The following is a 15,714-nucleotide window of genomic DNA, read 5'->3' as shown; positions in this document are numbered from 1 at the left end:
AGTGTCTAGATTCCCCGAGCACTCACAGTGCTTTCTGTTGACAGAGTCTGTTGTAAATGACACCATCACATCATGTTAGAATTAATTGTAGGTTTTTCTTTCTTTCTTCCCCCTAAAGCCAAAGGGCAGTGACTTTGTCTTACTCACTGCTGTGGCTCCTATGGCCAGCCTTGGGAGCTGTTGTTCTGTAGTAGTTGCTTAAACAAAGTGTTTTCTGCACTGAACTGCTGCAACCTTGGCAGGCCATCTGCTTGTGAAACTGTCCCATAGGCAGTTCCCAGGCAGTGGGAAGACACATGGCTCTGCAAGAGACACCAGTACGAGATACGGGTGGCCAGGGCCCTCTAGGTCTTCCTTTATGGCTGCGTACCTTTAACAATGTTATTATGGAGTTTCTCTGGACTATGGTGGTCCCACGAGCTGGTCCCAGTGTTGTAATCAAGTTTTCTGTTAACACAGAGCAGCCTGAGTCATGTTTCCTGCTCCATCTCCACCTCATTTCTATTAACTTGGCTTAAAGTTTGGTTCAACCTGCTTCTCCAGCTTCATGTGCCACCTCTTTCACTATTTCCCTGCGCATTATGGCTCAGTCATATTTTGTTCTATTTGTCCACCAGATACACAGTCTCTGTTCATGAATGAGATATCATTGTGCAAATGTTAATTTCCCTCAAATTAATTCATACATTCAATGAAGTTCCAATTAACACTTGTCATGAGGAATTTGAAAAATATCCTGAAAACTTATATGGGGCAATAAAGATTCATGAATAGCCAATGCAATTTTGACAGAGCAGGGAGGCATGTTCTGTCCTTTAACTATGATGACTGGCTACAAAATTATAGTAATAAAACCTTGTGGTGCTGACACGGGAATAAACCAGAGAGTTCAGAACAGACCCATCTATATTTGGGAAGATGTTGGAAAAAGGACTCACTCCATTGAGAAAAATAAAACTGGAACCTTATCTCACACCATATACATATGGATTAAAGAACTAAATGTGTAAAAGGAAAATTATTAAGCTAATTGGGCTTCCCTGATGGCTCAGCTGGTAAAGAATTCACCTGCAATGCAGGAGACCCTGGTTTGATCCCTGGATCGGGAAGGTCCACTGGAGAAGGGGTAGGCTACCCACTCCAGTATTCTTGGGTTTTCCTTGTGACTCAGCTGGTAAAGAATCCGCCAGCAATGTAGGAGACCTGGGTTCAATCCCTGGCTTGGGAAAATCCCCTGGAGAAGGGAATGGGTCCAGATGGATTGAACTAGACATGTTAAAGTAAAATTAGTAAGCTAATAGAAGAGGATGATAGAGAATATGTTTATAACCTTGGGATTGAGAGAGACTTATTAAATTATACTAAAAAGCATAAAGAGGATGAAGGGCTATAAGATTAAAGATTATTCTTCTACAAAGGATATCACAAGCAACATGGCCAGTCTTTGAAAGTAGATTAATGTCTAGATGTTACAAAGACCTCTTGCAAATCAAAAAGAGCAATAGAAAAATAGGCAAAGGCTATAAATAGACAATTCACAGAAGGGGACCCCAAGTGGCTTATAAATGTACGAAGAACTGCTCAATTTCACTCAGAGAGAAATGCAAATTAAAACAATGTGCTGACATGAATTCCATGATACTGACACAAATTAGGAACCTGGCTAATTAGATGAATCAGTATTGGTAAGGCCCTGAGAATAGTATCTGACACTTAGTAAACACTATATGACTGTTTATGAATAAGTAAAGCACTGCATGCTGGTAAGGATGGAGTAGGGGACACCCTGGAATGTGGTGTAGGGCAGCAGTTCTGGTATGCCATCTAGCAGTACTGGTGAAGTCAAGTACCCAGGGCTTCCACCAGGCTACTAGGCACCTTTGTGCCATTGGAAAATACTGTCCACCACAGTATGAATTTGAAGAGGGTATACCCTCTGGATAATCACAGCCTATAGGTTCATGGCTTGACTAAGGAACAAAACTTTGGTGGGAAGGAAAGGACATGTCTTCCTCCAGCAGAGCACATGACATGGGCAAGAGGGTGGGGTCTGTTTTTCAGCCCCCACTGGCTGGCTGGCTGGATGCGTCTGTGCAGGACAAGTTGAATATGGTGGCCTCGTGCATCGCCTTTGGTTTGAACAATTGCACTCCTAGGCATATATTTCAGAGGAGTTTGTTCATAGGTCCATAAAAGACCACTGACAAGGACCATAGCTGCACTGTTTATGATATTGGAGAGGTGGAGCCAGCCTTGGTATCCAGCACTGGGGGGCTGAACATAAAAGGTAAGGACGTCCAACACAGAAAGCAGTGCCACAGTGAGAAGCAATGACCTGGGATTACAACACCTACAAAACAGGGACAGAACCTTAAAAAGATTGCTGAGTGAAAACTAGGAAACAGGATGATCCTTAAAGTCCAATACCACTGTTACAATGAAAAACACGCACTAATGAAAATTCTATACATTTTTTTCAAAAATATATACCCAGGCACGTGCATGCGGGCTGTCGCTTCAGTCGTGTCCCAACTCTTTGTAGCCCGCTGGGCTCCTCTGTCCATGGGATTCTCCAGGCAAAAATACTGGAGTGGGTTGCCATGGTCTTACCCAGGGGATCTTTCCCACCCAAGGATCCAACCAGCATCTCCTAGGTCTCCTGAATTGCAGGTGGGAGCCACCGGGGAAGCCCATATAGCCAAGCACAGTAGCATGAATTCCTATGGAGGCTAAAGTTGAGGTGTGGGGAAAATGAAAAAAAAAAAAAAAAAAAAAGGAAACAAGAGAGAGGTCTTTAATTAAAGAGTTTAATTACTCCAACCCTGCACCTGAAGTCTAAAGGAGTGGAGGAGGAGGGGCAGGGAGGAAGAGAGAAATCAGATACCAGGCAGATTTTCAGGACGTGGCTCCACGTATTTTTTCAGGGTGCTTCGACCTTTGCACCCTATTTTCCTCACCACAAGTGACTACAGCCTTTGGGGGCAGGGTCTGTGTTTCCTCTACCTTAGTTCTCTTCCCCCCACCCCCTCCACCTTATGTCTTGCACACAGTAGCTGCTTCTCAAGGGCTGGAATTGACGCGAACCGAGAATATTTCCTGCTCCCGAGACCGAGTCACTTTGTGACAGAAGGCAGAGGGAGACTGCCAGCCTTTCCTTCATTCAAACCCTCTGATCCACATCTTCTAAGCGTCAGTCCTTGGTTCTCCATTGCCGGCTCCCGCGTCTAATCCCGGGTTTCAACCCGAGTCTTCTTGGTCTTGGGTGTTGCTCACTTCTGCACACCCCGGGACTCCTCCCAGCCGCTCAGAGACACCGCGGCTCATTGCCCTGGTCCCGCCCCATATAGGATGCACACGCGACTCTGAGGAGCACAGCCCGGGTGCCCGCCTCGGAGGCTCCACCCCTTTCGAACCTTCGCTAGCGCCCGCAGAGGGCTAGGCGGTTGCCAGGAGACCGGGGGACGCGCGGAGCGCCGGGTTTCGGCCCCCCTTCCCAGCCTGCGGCCCAGTTTCCACGGTCTCCGCAGCTGCCTCTGAGGCCACCCGCAGAGCGCCCCAGGATGGCCGAGGTCAGAAGTCAGCGCCCCCTTCTCTGTCGCCTCTCCTTCGACCCCTCCCCGTCGTCTCTTTTCTGCTATCCCGTGTCACATCCACCGATTCCGAATACTCCCTCAGTCAGCATCCTATCCCCTCCCACAACCTCACTCCCTACCGCCCCCCTCCTCGGGTTCCCGTTGGCGCTGGGTCCATTATTTCTTGCCCCTCCTTCCATTGGGTGGACACCTCCCCTGCCCCCCACCCCTGACCCTGTTAAACTCACATGGTGCAAAGTGCGGTAGGACTTTCATAAGGTCCCCCCCTCACACATGACAGGCCCCCACTTCTAGATTTTGAGTCGAAAGGTGAAACCACAGGAGAGATACACAGAAATATTGATGTCTTGCTGAATGGGGAAACCTGGAAGAAGGCTTCATATATATCCAGTGTCACCCTTATTTACTGACCACGTCGCACCACGATTCCCTATCAGCTGATCACCCATTACTCATTTCAGCCCATCACTAACTGCCCTGTTGCTGTCACTGACCACTGTGTTAATATCTTATGCCCTCCTTTCACTCCCCGACTTTGTGACACACTCCAACTTCAGCCTCACTGATGAGAGGTTATTTCTGCAACTCTCTAGTGACCCCTTGCCTGTCCATTGTTGTTCAGCAGCTAAGTCGTGTGGGCCTCTTTATGGCCCTGTGGACTGCAGCACACCCGGCTCCCCTGTCCATCGGCCTGTCCCTTAGCACCCTCATTTATAACCTGGACAACCTCAGATCCCTGTCCTTACTTGCCAGTCCCAGTCCTCATCCATTATGGCCCTAATTCAAATCCTTCATCACTCCATCAGAGACCTCCCCAGTCTCTCTCATCACATGGTCAGTCCCAGCCAGGATCAGTTACATAGTTTGTGGGGTTCAAGGAAAAATGAAAATGCAGAGTCTCATGTTAAAAAAAATTAACAGGTTTGAGCAGAACAGTAAACCAAGGGTGGACATCTTAGCAAGGAGGCTCCTGCATCTGAATAGTTCACACACCCACGAAGCCAGGCCTGGTCCCAGCGTCTCTCACTACCGTCATACCCTGTTCTAATTCCTTCTTTGGTCTCCTTTACACCTTGCACATCCCCTCATCATTCCATCTCCTCCACACCTAGTCTGCCCTTGCAAATTCCATCTTCCTGCGGTCAACAACTCTCTCTCCTTATACAATCCCTCTTATACTCTCCATCTGCTTCCCTCTCTAGTCTCCATCACTCTCATCCACCCTGCCAAATGTCTTTCTTTTTTAAAAAATTTACTTTTAATTGGAGGATAATTGCTTTACAGTGTTGTGTTGGTTTCTGTTGTACAACAATGTGAATCAATCATCAATCATCAATCAATACATGTATCCCCTCCGTCTAGAGCCTCCCCCCTCCCACCCCCTATCACACCCCTATAGGTTGTCACAGAGCACTGGGCTGAGCTCCCTGTGTTAACAGCAACTTCCCACTAGCTATCTATTTTACACATCGTAGTGTATACGTGGCATTGATACTCTCTCAATTTATCCCACCCTCTCCTTTTCCCCTGCTATGTCTACAAGTCCATTCTCTACATCTGTGTCTCTATTCTTGCCCTGCAAATAGGTTCATCAGTACCGTTTTTCTAGATTCCATGTTTATGCGTTAATATACAATACTTGTTTTTCTCTTTCTGACTTACTTTACTCTGCGTAACAGGCTCTATGTTCATCTGCCTCAGTTCAACTGACTCAAATTTGCTCCTTTTTGTGGTTGAGTAATATTCCATTGTATGTGTGTACCACAGCTTCTTTATTCATCTGTAGATGGACATATAGGTTGCTTACATGTCCTAGCTATTGTAAATAGTGCTGCAGTGAACATAGGGGATCTTTTTGAGTTATGGTTTTCCAGGGTATATGCCCAGTCATGGGATTACTGGGGTAGTTTTATTCCTAGATTTTTAAGGAATTTCTATACTGTTCTCTACATTAGCTCTATCAATTTACATTGCTACTAACCGTGCGAGAGGGTTCCCTTTTCTCCACATCCTCTCCAGCGTTTGTTGTTTGTAGATTTTTTGATGATGGCCCCTCTGACTGGTGTGAGGTAATACCTCACTGTAGTTTAGATTTGCATTTCTCTGAAAATGAGTAATGTTGAGCGTTTCTTCATGTGTTTTTTGTCCATCCAAGGCCAAATTTCTTACCTTCAGTACCCACACTCATTCATACCTCTTTCTTCCCATTTCCTCCTCCTGTTCCTTCTAGTTCTTTAATTTTTCCTTTATTTTTTCCTTTATTTCCTTTTCTCCCCCCACTAGTCCTCTTGGTTTATTTCATTATTCTTCATTTTCCCTATGTAAGCCCCAGATATCAATACTATAAACTAATTGTTTCCTCTCTTCCCTTTCATAATCTGCTGTCATTTTTTCATCTATTTTTATTTTCATTTGACCTCAGTCAAATTTTCCTCACGTTTGCTTTCATACCCTGGAGAAGGAAATGGTAACCCACTCCAGTACCCTTGCCTGGAGAATCCCACGGACAGAGGAGCCTGGTAGGCTATAGTCCACAGGGTCGCAAAGAGTCGGACACGACAGAGCAACTTCACTTTTTGCTTTCATAAGTCTTCATTTCCATGCAGCCTCATTTTTCACTGCAGCTTGCTTTTTCTTTTCCCTTTTCCCCTACTCTCAGCTAATAGTACACACCCAAATCAGTGTTGTATGAAGGAGCATCACAGCGCCTTTCTGATCAGTTCATGTTGAAATCCTGCTTCTGAAGTAGATACTATTATATGCTATAACAGTGTAGATACCAACTGGTTATTGGTCACAGCTAAAAGATTGTTTTTGCTTTGCTTTGAATTGCAATATATTTTAAAATGAAAATACAAACAAATTTCTTTTGTTCGTAAAAGTTTCTTTACAGCTTTTTTTCTTTGATATTTTTCCATGCCTGTGCTAGGTGCCAGGTGCACAGGGAGAACCTTTCTTGTGAACAACTCTTTAGGCTAGTGATCAAGTGTTGATGTTAATACCATTTCAGTTCAGTTCAGTTCAGTTGCTCAGTCCTGTCCGACTCTGTGACCCCATGGACTGCAGCTCGCCAGGCTTCCCCTATCCGTCACCAACTCCCGGAGCTTGCTCAGACTCATGTCTATCGAGTTGGTGATGCCATCCAACCATCTCATCCTCTGTCATCCCCTTCTCCTCCTGCCTTCAATCTTTCCCAGCATCAGGGTCTTTTCCAATGAGTCAGTTCTTCATATCAGGTGGCCAAAGTACTGGAGTTTCAGCTTCAACATCAGTCCTTCCAATGAATATTCAAGATTGATTTCCTTTAGGACTGACTGGTTTGATCTCCTTGCAGTCCAAGGGACTCTCAAGAGTCTTCTCCAATACCACAGTTCAAAAGCATCAATTCTTTGGTGCTCAGCTTTCTTTATTGTCCAACTCTCACATCTATACATGACTACTGGAAAAACTATAGCTTTGACTAGATGGACCATTATTTTGTTGGCAAAATAATATCTCTATTTTTAATATGCTGTCTAGGTTGGTCATAGCTTTTCTTCCAAGGAGCAAGCGTCTTTTAATTTCATGGCTGCAGTCACCATCTGCAGTGATTTTTGGAACTCAAAACAATAAAGTCTGTCACTGTTTCCATTGTTTTTCCATCTATTTGCCATGAAGTGATGGGACCAGATGCCATGATCTTTGTCTTTTGAATGTTGAGTTTTAAGCCAGCTATTTCACTCTCCTCTTTAACCTTCATCAAGAGGCTCTTTAGTTCATTTTCACTTTCTGCCATAAGGGTGGTGTGTCATCTGCATATCTGAGGTTATTGATATTTCTCCTGGCAATCTTGATTCCAGCTTGTGCTTCATCCAGTCCAGCATTTTGCATGATGTACTCTGCATGTAAGTTAAATAAGCAGGGTGACGATATACAGCCTTGACATATTCCTTTCCCAATTTGGAACCAATCTGTTGTTCCATGACCGGTAAATACCATTTACAGGGAGGGAACCAAGAACATTGCTGGGATAAATGTTTGTTGTGTGTTCATGTTAACATCAACAAGCGGAAAGCATTGATCAGCAGCAGCACCATTCCTTGCAGAAGGAAACGGCAACTCACTCCGGTATTCTTGCCTGGAGAATCCTGTGGACAGAAGGGCCTGGTGGGCTGCTGTCCATAGGGTCTCACAGAGTCGGACACGACTGAAGTGACTTAGCGGCAGCAGCAGCAGCATTCCTTAATACAAGTTTTTCTGCTTTGTGGAATTTCTGTATTGTGATCTTTGCAATAATCTGCTTTTTAGTCAGGAAGAAAACCTCTGTTGAGTGTAATGTTAGTATTAATACTAACGTTACACAAAGCATTCTATAAACATGCTTGTGACTCCATATCTGGTTTAAGATATAGACTCTGTTTTGCTTGCATATCATATTTAGAAGTGTGATCAACAGTACAGGTGTTTTTGAAGACCAGTAGCATGTCAACTTTCTCTATGTTGGAAAAGACGGGTTTGTCGAGGCAGAAGGTAAACTAGACAACTTACCCAAAGTCTGCAGGGTGAATCTGAATTTTACTTTATTATTGGGATTAGAGATTGTGTCAGTTAATTTCTCTGACTAGCAATAGAGGTGTTTCTTAAAAAAATTATTGGAATATAGTTGATTTACAATGTTGTGTTACTTCTGGGTGTGCAGCAGAGTGAGTCAGGTATGCATACACATGTAACCACTGTTTTTAAGATTCTTTTCCCATGTAGGTCATCACATTGTGTAAGAGTACAGTTCCCTGTGCTGTACAATAGAGGTTATTAGTTATCTATTTTATATGTGGTAGTATGTATATGTCAATCCTAATCTCCCGATTTATCCCTCCCCTGCATCTTTTCCCCCAATAACCATAAGTTTGTTTTCAACATCTGTGATTCTATTTTGGTTTTATAAATAGGTTCATTTGTACCTTTTTTTTTAGATTCCACATATAAGAGATAACATATGATATTTGTCTTTCTCTGTCTGACTTACTTCACTCAGTACAACAGTCTCTAGGTACATCCATGTTGCTGCAAATGGCATTATTTCATTCCTTTTTATGGCTAAGTAATATGAGTCATATTCCATTGTATATATGTACCACATCTTTTTAGAATTTTTAGTATTGGAGTTTAATTGCTTTGCAGTGTTAGTTTCTGCTGTACAACAAAGTGAAATAGCTGTATGTATGTACACATATATCCCCTCCCTCTTGAGTCTCCCTTCCCCCATCCCTTGTACCACATCTTCTTCATCCATTTCTCTGTTGATGGACAGGTTGCTTCCATGTCCTGGCTATTGTTAACACAATAAACATTGGGATGCATGTATCTATTTGAATGAATTATGGTTTTCTCCAGATATATGCCCAGGAGTAGGATTGCTGGGTCATATGGTAGCTCTATTTGTAGTTTTTTTAAGAAGCCCCCATGCTGTTCTCCATAGTGACTGCAGCAATTTACATTCCCATCAACAGTGTTAGCAATAGTTTCGATTTTAAAGCCTGTTTTAGTGGAGATATCAAAGCATAATGTTACAAACATAAATAAGACCTTTCAAAACTTATCAGTTCTTTGCTCAAAAGGTTAAGTGGTTACCTGTGGCTTCCAGAATAATTTGCTCTATATTCCTCAGAATGCTATTCAAGGTGTCCAGTCTGTTCCTAACTCCCTGTCTAGTCTCTGTCCCTCTCCACATCATACTTCTTTAGCTAATTTGAACTTCTTAACCAATTTCAAATCACGGACACCTGCTTGGCCCTGAGTCTTTGATCAAGTTTTGCCATGGGCCAGGAATGCCCTTTCTCTTCACCTCTACCTGTGAAAACTCCAATCTCCCTTTTATGCCTGCTCAAATGCCACTTCCTTTATGAAATTGGCTTTAATTCTTGCTGCTGGAAGTAATTCCATCTTCCTATAGGTCCTCATAGAATTTTGAATCTATTTTATGGCAGGTATCAAACTCCATGCTTCTATTTTCTGCATACATACTGCATCAGCTCTTAATGTACACGTTTCCTATGGGAAGGCTGTTTATTCCTTACTTTGGTATCTCCTCCAGCCTCTTCATTCCAACTTATATACCGAAGATATTCAATCAATATTTCCTGAATAAATATATTAACCATACTCATTCTTTATTATTATTATTATGCTGTTTGTAGGGCTTCCCTGGTGGCTCAGAGGTTAAAGCGTCTGCCTCCAATGCAGGAGACCCTGGTTCGATCCCTGGGTCAGGAAGATCCCCTGGAGAAGGAAATGGTAACCCACTCCAGTACTCTTGCCTGGAGAATCCCACGGATGGAGAAGCCTGGTAGGCTACAGTCCATGGGGTCGCAAAGAGTCGGACACGACTGAGTGACTTCACTTTCACTTCACTGTCTTGCCCTTTGTAGTAAGAAATAGGTGTATTCGTTGGCTAGGGCATCTGTAACATAGTACCACAAACTGGATAGCTTACAGCAGAAATTTATTATTTCACGGTTCTGGAGACTAAGAAGTCTGAAATCAAGATGTCTGCAGAGCCATGCTCCCTCTGAGACTAATGAATAAAATACTTCCTTGCCGTTTCCTGGCTTTTGGTGGTGGCCAGCCATCCTGAGTTTTCCTTGGCGTGCAGTTGTATCAGTCTAATCTCTGCCTCCACCTGTCACATGGGTTCTTGTGTGTGTGTGTATCTGTGTCCAAATGCCTCCCCACCTTTTTTACTGAGATATGATTGACATGTAGCATTGTATTAGTTTTAGGTGTATAGCATAATGATTTGATATATGTGTGTGTGTGCTAAGTCGCTTCAGTCGTGTCCGACTCTTTTTGATCCCATGGACTGTAGCCCACCAGGCTCTTCTCTCCATGGGATTTTCCAGGAAACAATACTAGAGTGAGTTGCCATGCCCTCCTCCAAGGGAACTTCCCAGTCCAGAGATCGAACCTGTGTCTCCCGCAGCTCCTGCCTTACTGGTGGATTCTTTACCACTGAGCTACCAGGGAAGTCCAAGAATACTGGAGTGGGTTGTTATTCCCTTCTCCAGGGAATCTTCCTGACCCAGGTATTGAATCTGGGTCTCCCACATTGTAGACAGATTCTTTACCATCTGTGCTACCAGAGAAGCCCCCTTGATTTATGTATACAGTTTGAAGTCATTATCACAATAAGTTTAGTTAACATCTATTACCCCACATAATTATAAAAATCCCTCCCTTATTATAAGGACACTAGTCATATGGTATTAGGACCCACCCTACTCCAGTATGACTTCAACTTAATTGTATATGCAATGATTCTATTTCCAAATAAAGTCACATTCACAGTTACTGGGGTTTAGAACTTCATCAAACCTTTTTCTGCTGCTGCTGCTAAGTCGCCTCACTCATGTCCTTTCTCTAGGGTACACAGTTCTGCCCACAAGACTAGGGAAATATGAATTCTTATATAACTAAATCCTGGTTCTCATCTAAGTTAGACTTGCTTAAATTACATCTATATGCTTTTATTTTAAATAATTTGCTGCCCAGCTAATCATGGAAAGCAAATGTGGAGAAAGCCCATGACCATTGCCCACGGGGCATTTCAAAATTCTTGTGGAGATGAACTAGGCTAATTTTTAAAGGGGTAAAAATGATGGAATATTTTAAAATAGAATACTGTACATTCTGGACAGATTTCATTGTAAGTGTGATTTCATGGTATCTATGTTATATCTGACTTCAGCATGCTGTGGCTTCCCTCTGCAGTCCTGGGGATGGTAAGAAGCAGGCTTGGAATAATCATAACAGCTCTCAAAATTTATTGAGTAACTCTGTTTGCCAGGCACTTGGCTAAGTGTTTAACGTGAATTATCCCATCTAATCTAATCCTTAGCTGTATGTGGGAGGAAATATTAGGAAATATTATCCTTATGCTTATGTATACATATATGCAGAATGCTTATGTTCATTCAATCGTGTCCGACTCTTTGCCTGCCAGGCTCCTCCATCCATGGGATTCTCCAGGCAAGAATACTGGAGTGGGTTTCCATGTCCTCCACCAGGGTATCTTCCCGACCCAGGAAACAAACCAGCGTCTCTTGAGTCTCCTGCGTTGGCAGGTGGATTCTTTACCACTGAGCCATCAGAGAAGCCCACGTATATGCAGATCTTCATATAAATCGCCTGCTTATCAGTAGCTTTTATTTTGCTTGTACGAAGGTCTTATTCACGGATAGTAACAGTCATTCCTGAATAGTGATGAGGTAAATATTGCAATCTTCATTCTCATCTTTGACTTTTTGAACAGGAAAAGACTGAAAAGCTAGTGCTGGAGGAAACTGCATATGAAGAAATCGAAAGGGATTTTCAGGAGGTCCTCAATGAACTTTCAGGTGACAGAAGTTTGGAGAAATTTAGGGTTGAATATGAGAAGCTTCATGCTGTCATGAAAAAGTCTTATGACAATGAAAAGCGTCTGATGGCCAAGTGCAGAGAGCTGAATGCGGAGATCGTGGTTAATTCTGCGAAGGTCGCCACTGCCCTGAAGCTCTCTCAGGATGATCAGACCACCATCGCATCCCTGAAGAAGGTCAGTCATCTTCTAGAAAAGGAACCATGGCGAGCTGCCATAAATGCATCCCATCTTTAAAACATCATCCTTTCATTATATTGGCAGCTCTGGGCTCTAGTAAAAGAGTTATTAAGTAAAAATTTACATGATTTATGTATTCATTAAGCCTAGGGAATAATGGAAATTTTGAAAATTTTATGAAAAATAATGAAAATTTTCATTTTCAAAGAAAATAATTTGCTTGAGTGAATTTCACTATGTAGAAAATAATGTAGAACCTTACTGACTTGGTTCTAGGAAATACTGGGTTAGCAAAAACATTTGGCCATAAGTAGGAGATCAGTCCTGGGTGTTCTTTGGAAGGATTGATGCTAAAGCTGAAAACTCCAATACTTTGGCCACTTCATGCGAAGAGTTGACTCATTGGAAAAGACTCTGATGCTGGGAGGGATTAGGGGCAGGAGGAGAAGGGGACAACAGAGGATGAGATGGCTGGATGGCATCACTGACTCGATGGACATGAGTTTGGGTGAACTCCGGGAGTTGGTGATGGACAGGGAGGCCTGGCGTGCTGCAGTCCATGGGGTCGCAAAGAGTCGGACGTGACTGAGCGACTAAACTGAACTGAACTGAAGTGCAATATTAGGAATCTCAGAATCTCTTGTTTGAAGAAAGATAAGTATTTAAATACCTTATGGTGATAGCTTATTAAAGATATTTTCATATCCCTATTTTTTCCAATATTTTGGGAGAGATTACCTTGAGAATTTCCAGATGGTAGTTTTTGTGGTCTTTTCTCTTATCACCCTTTTGCTTCTGCAATGATTGTCCCAGTTTCTCATAATGGGAGAATAGGGATTCAGTCTGGAGGAGTGGTTATTGAGGAAGTATGGCTTTATTTTACACTTTATTTTTTCATCCTCAAGTATGTTACATTGTTTTGAAGGTGAAACACAAACGTTCCTTGTGGACTGTAGGATGATAAGAGGTTAAGATATTTTATAATCGAAACCCTAGAGCTGAAAAATAATCACAAAATGTTTAGATAATTCCCTTGATATCATACAGTTAAACATACCCCAATTTTTTCAGTGTCTTTCTCTCTCTATTGTTATTTTCTTCTAATCTTTGCAGGAGTACCAATATAAGGCTTTAAATCATTTTATGATGAGAACTCCCTCCCACTTTTTACTGTAAATTAAAAAACTGAAAATTAAAGTCATGAATTGACTAAAATATAATTGGTGAAATTGCTTCAGACAAGAACCTCATATAATCATATTTTCATTTAAATATCTTTCTTTTGTTTTGCTGAAAATAGTACATATGGTTGCTACAGAAAAAAATATCCCATGAACTGACATTTTGTTTTGAATCATTAATTATGTGCTGCAGTTACCCAAGAATCATCTCTTTCTAATGTAATGGGATGAATTTATTTAATTAAATACTTTCTTCCACTCATTTTATTCCTTGTCACATAAAAGTAAAATATTTTCACCTTAAACATATAGATTCTTATTTGTGTAAAGGGGCTCACATTCCACTTGATGAAATTTTGCAAGAAAATTAAGTCGGAGGGCAAAACTCAAGTCTGTTGCAACATTTACTGTCCTTCATCCATGTACTCTAAAGCCTGTGATTCTCTTTTAAGTATTTCTGTTAGTGTACCACATTGCATTCAGAATAGTATTGCTTTTCCCCTATAAGCATTTGATGAGAAGGCTAAGCTTGGGTTTCTGGAAATGGGAATTATCAAGGCTATTGTGTACAATTAGGTGACAGTCAAGGCCTCGTTTCCATGGATGGCTCTAAAGTTCACATTGCCATCCAGGAGCTCACTTAGGGCCTGAGGGCAAAACATATTTTTAATATGAAATTATGAAGAGCTTCACATTTAGGACTTGGGTCCAAGACCATTCCTTTTTTTCTTTTTTTCCTATAAAATATGTGGACTTGGAAAGCACATAAACTTTCATTTTAGATTTTGTGAACATATCTTAACATCTTTATTAGAAATAATCCCACTAATTCTAGCAACTCTTGCAGTATGTGAACCCTGTAACTACATTCACCTACACAAGAAATATCCTTTGCCAGTTTCCATTTTTAAAACAGCTCTTCAGTATTGACTAACTCATGCCAAACAATGCAGTAAGTCAATATACATTTAAGACATAGTGTATAAGGTATAATCTTCTGTCCCTATAAATAACTTCTATATTGTACTTATTTTATTATTCTATTTATTCAATTTATGTTGCATATGGAACCTAGTTTGGTTTTTCTCACTGATATCCCATGGCTCATCTAGGAAATTGAAAAGGCCTGGAAGATGGTGGATTCAGCCTATGATAAAGAGCAGAAGGCAAAGGAGACGATTCTTGCCCTGAAGGAGGAAATAGTGAACCTAACCAAACTAGTCGAGCAAGGGTCTGGACTGTCTATGGACCAAGATAGCAAGTAGGTCATTTTACTTGTGGAGGCCTCCTTCTTCAACAGACAGCCTGGGGCTTGCTGGTTCTTTGTGAATGTAAGACACTCCCTTGTTGGGTTCCCAGAGATAGTTGCTTGTCTATTACTGTTTTTTTTTTTCTTTTTAATACTCCCTTTTTCCACACCCAAGAACTTCATTTTTTTTTCTTTTTTAAATAAAGGTATTCTTTTTTTAAAAACATTTATTTATTTATTTGTCTGCTCTGGGTCTTAGTTGCAACATGTGAACTCTTTAGCTGTGGCATGTGGGAACTGGCTTGCTGACCAGGGGTCAGACCTGGACTCCCTGCATTGGGAGTGCAGAGTCTTAGCCACTGGACCACCAGGGACGTCCCCTCAGGACTAATTTGTGGTTACATCAAACTTCCGGCTCTATAAAGTCAGTGATACAGTTTGAAAATGAGTAAAGATTTTAAGTTTATTTCTATGAAACTTGTATGGAATGGAAATGGCTGACTTTCTACTCAGATTCCCAGTGCCTCCCAAATGTCCTTGGACCCATGATTAGCCGTACCACCATCCTTCCTACTTCCTCAGGTTCTAGGCCAGAAAATAGTTTGCTCTTCATACCTGTTACCCCTCCATCCCTTAAAGTTTTGTCTTGTTGACTCAGTCTTCTAAGCATCACTTCATTCTTCCCCTCCTCCCCATCACCACTGGGTGCCCCATTCTCTGCAGGATTTGGCAGCAGACTCCTAACTGTTCTCTCTGCCTTCAAGGAGACATCTCCCCTCTTTACCATCTTCCATACTAGCCTTATGCTCCTCAAACATGTACTACTGCATGCTTCCATTGCCAACACGTTGCACCCTTGACAACTACCCATTTCCAAAGGATAAAGACCAAAGTCTTGAACATACAAAGCCCTTTGTAGATCTGCCCCAGTCAGCCTTGCTAGACTCACATCCAGCAGCATCATGCTTGCCCACGTCTCTATGCGTTTGGCCATACTGTTCTCAATGCCACGGATCTTTCTTCCCTTCTCCACACAGTAAACAACTATTCATCCTTCAAGACCCATCTTAAGCACCATCTTAACTTTATCACCATCAGCTTCCCTATTTCAGCCTCGTC

At 42.1% G+C, this 15,714-nt stretch overlaps 1 protein-coding gene across 1 annotated transcript in view; it reads left to right on the top strand.

Annotated features, from left to right (window-relative positions):
* The first annotated feature begins 3,493 nt into the window (after positions 1–3,493).
* Positions 3,494–15,714, top strand: part of CFAP58 (cilia and flagella associated protein 58) — a 109,865-nt gene continuing 97,644 nt past the window's right edge. The window contains exons 1-3 of the mRNA XM_027529223.1: positions 3,494–3,569; positions 11,881–12,162; positions 14,459–14,607. Coding sequence (XP_027385024.1) covers positions 3,561–3,569; positions 11,881–12,162; positions 14,459–14,607 — 440 coding nt within the window. The 5' untranslated portion in view covers positions 3,494–3,560. The remainder of the gene's footprint in view (positions 3,570–11,880; positions 12,163–14,458; positions 14,608–15,714) is intronic.

This window comes from Bos indicus x Bos taurus, chromosome 26 (assembly GCF_003369695.1).
Source record: "Bos indicus x Bos taurus breed Angus x Brahman F1 hybrid chromosome 26, Bos_hybrid_MaternalHap_v2.0, whole genome shotgun sequence".
Classification (NCBI taxonomy): domain Eukaryota; kingdom Metazoa; phylum Chordata; class Mammalia; order Artiodactyla; family Bovidae; genus Bos; species Bos indicus x Bos taurus.
This window is presented reverse-complemented; position numbering and strand designations above follow the sequence as displayed.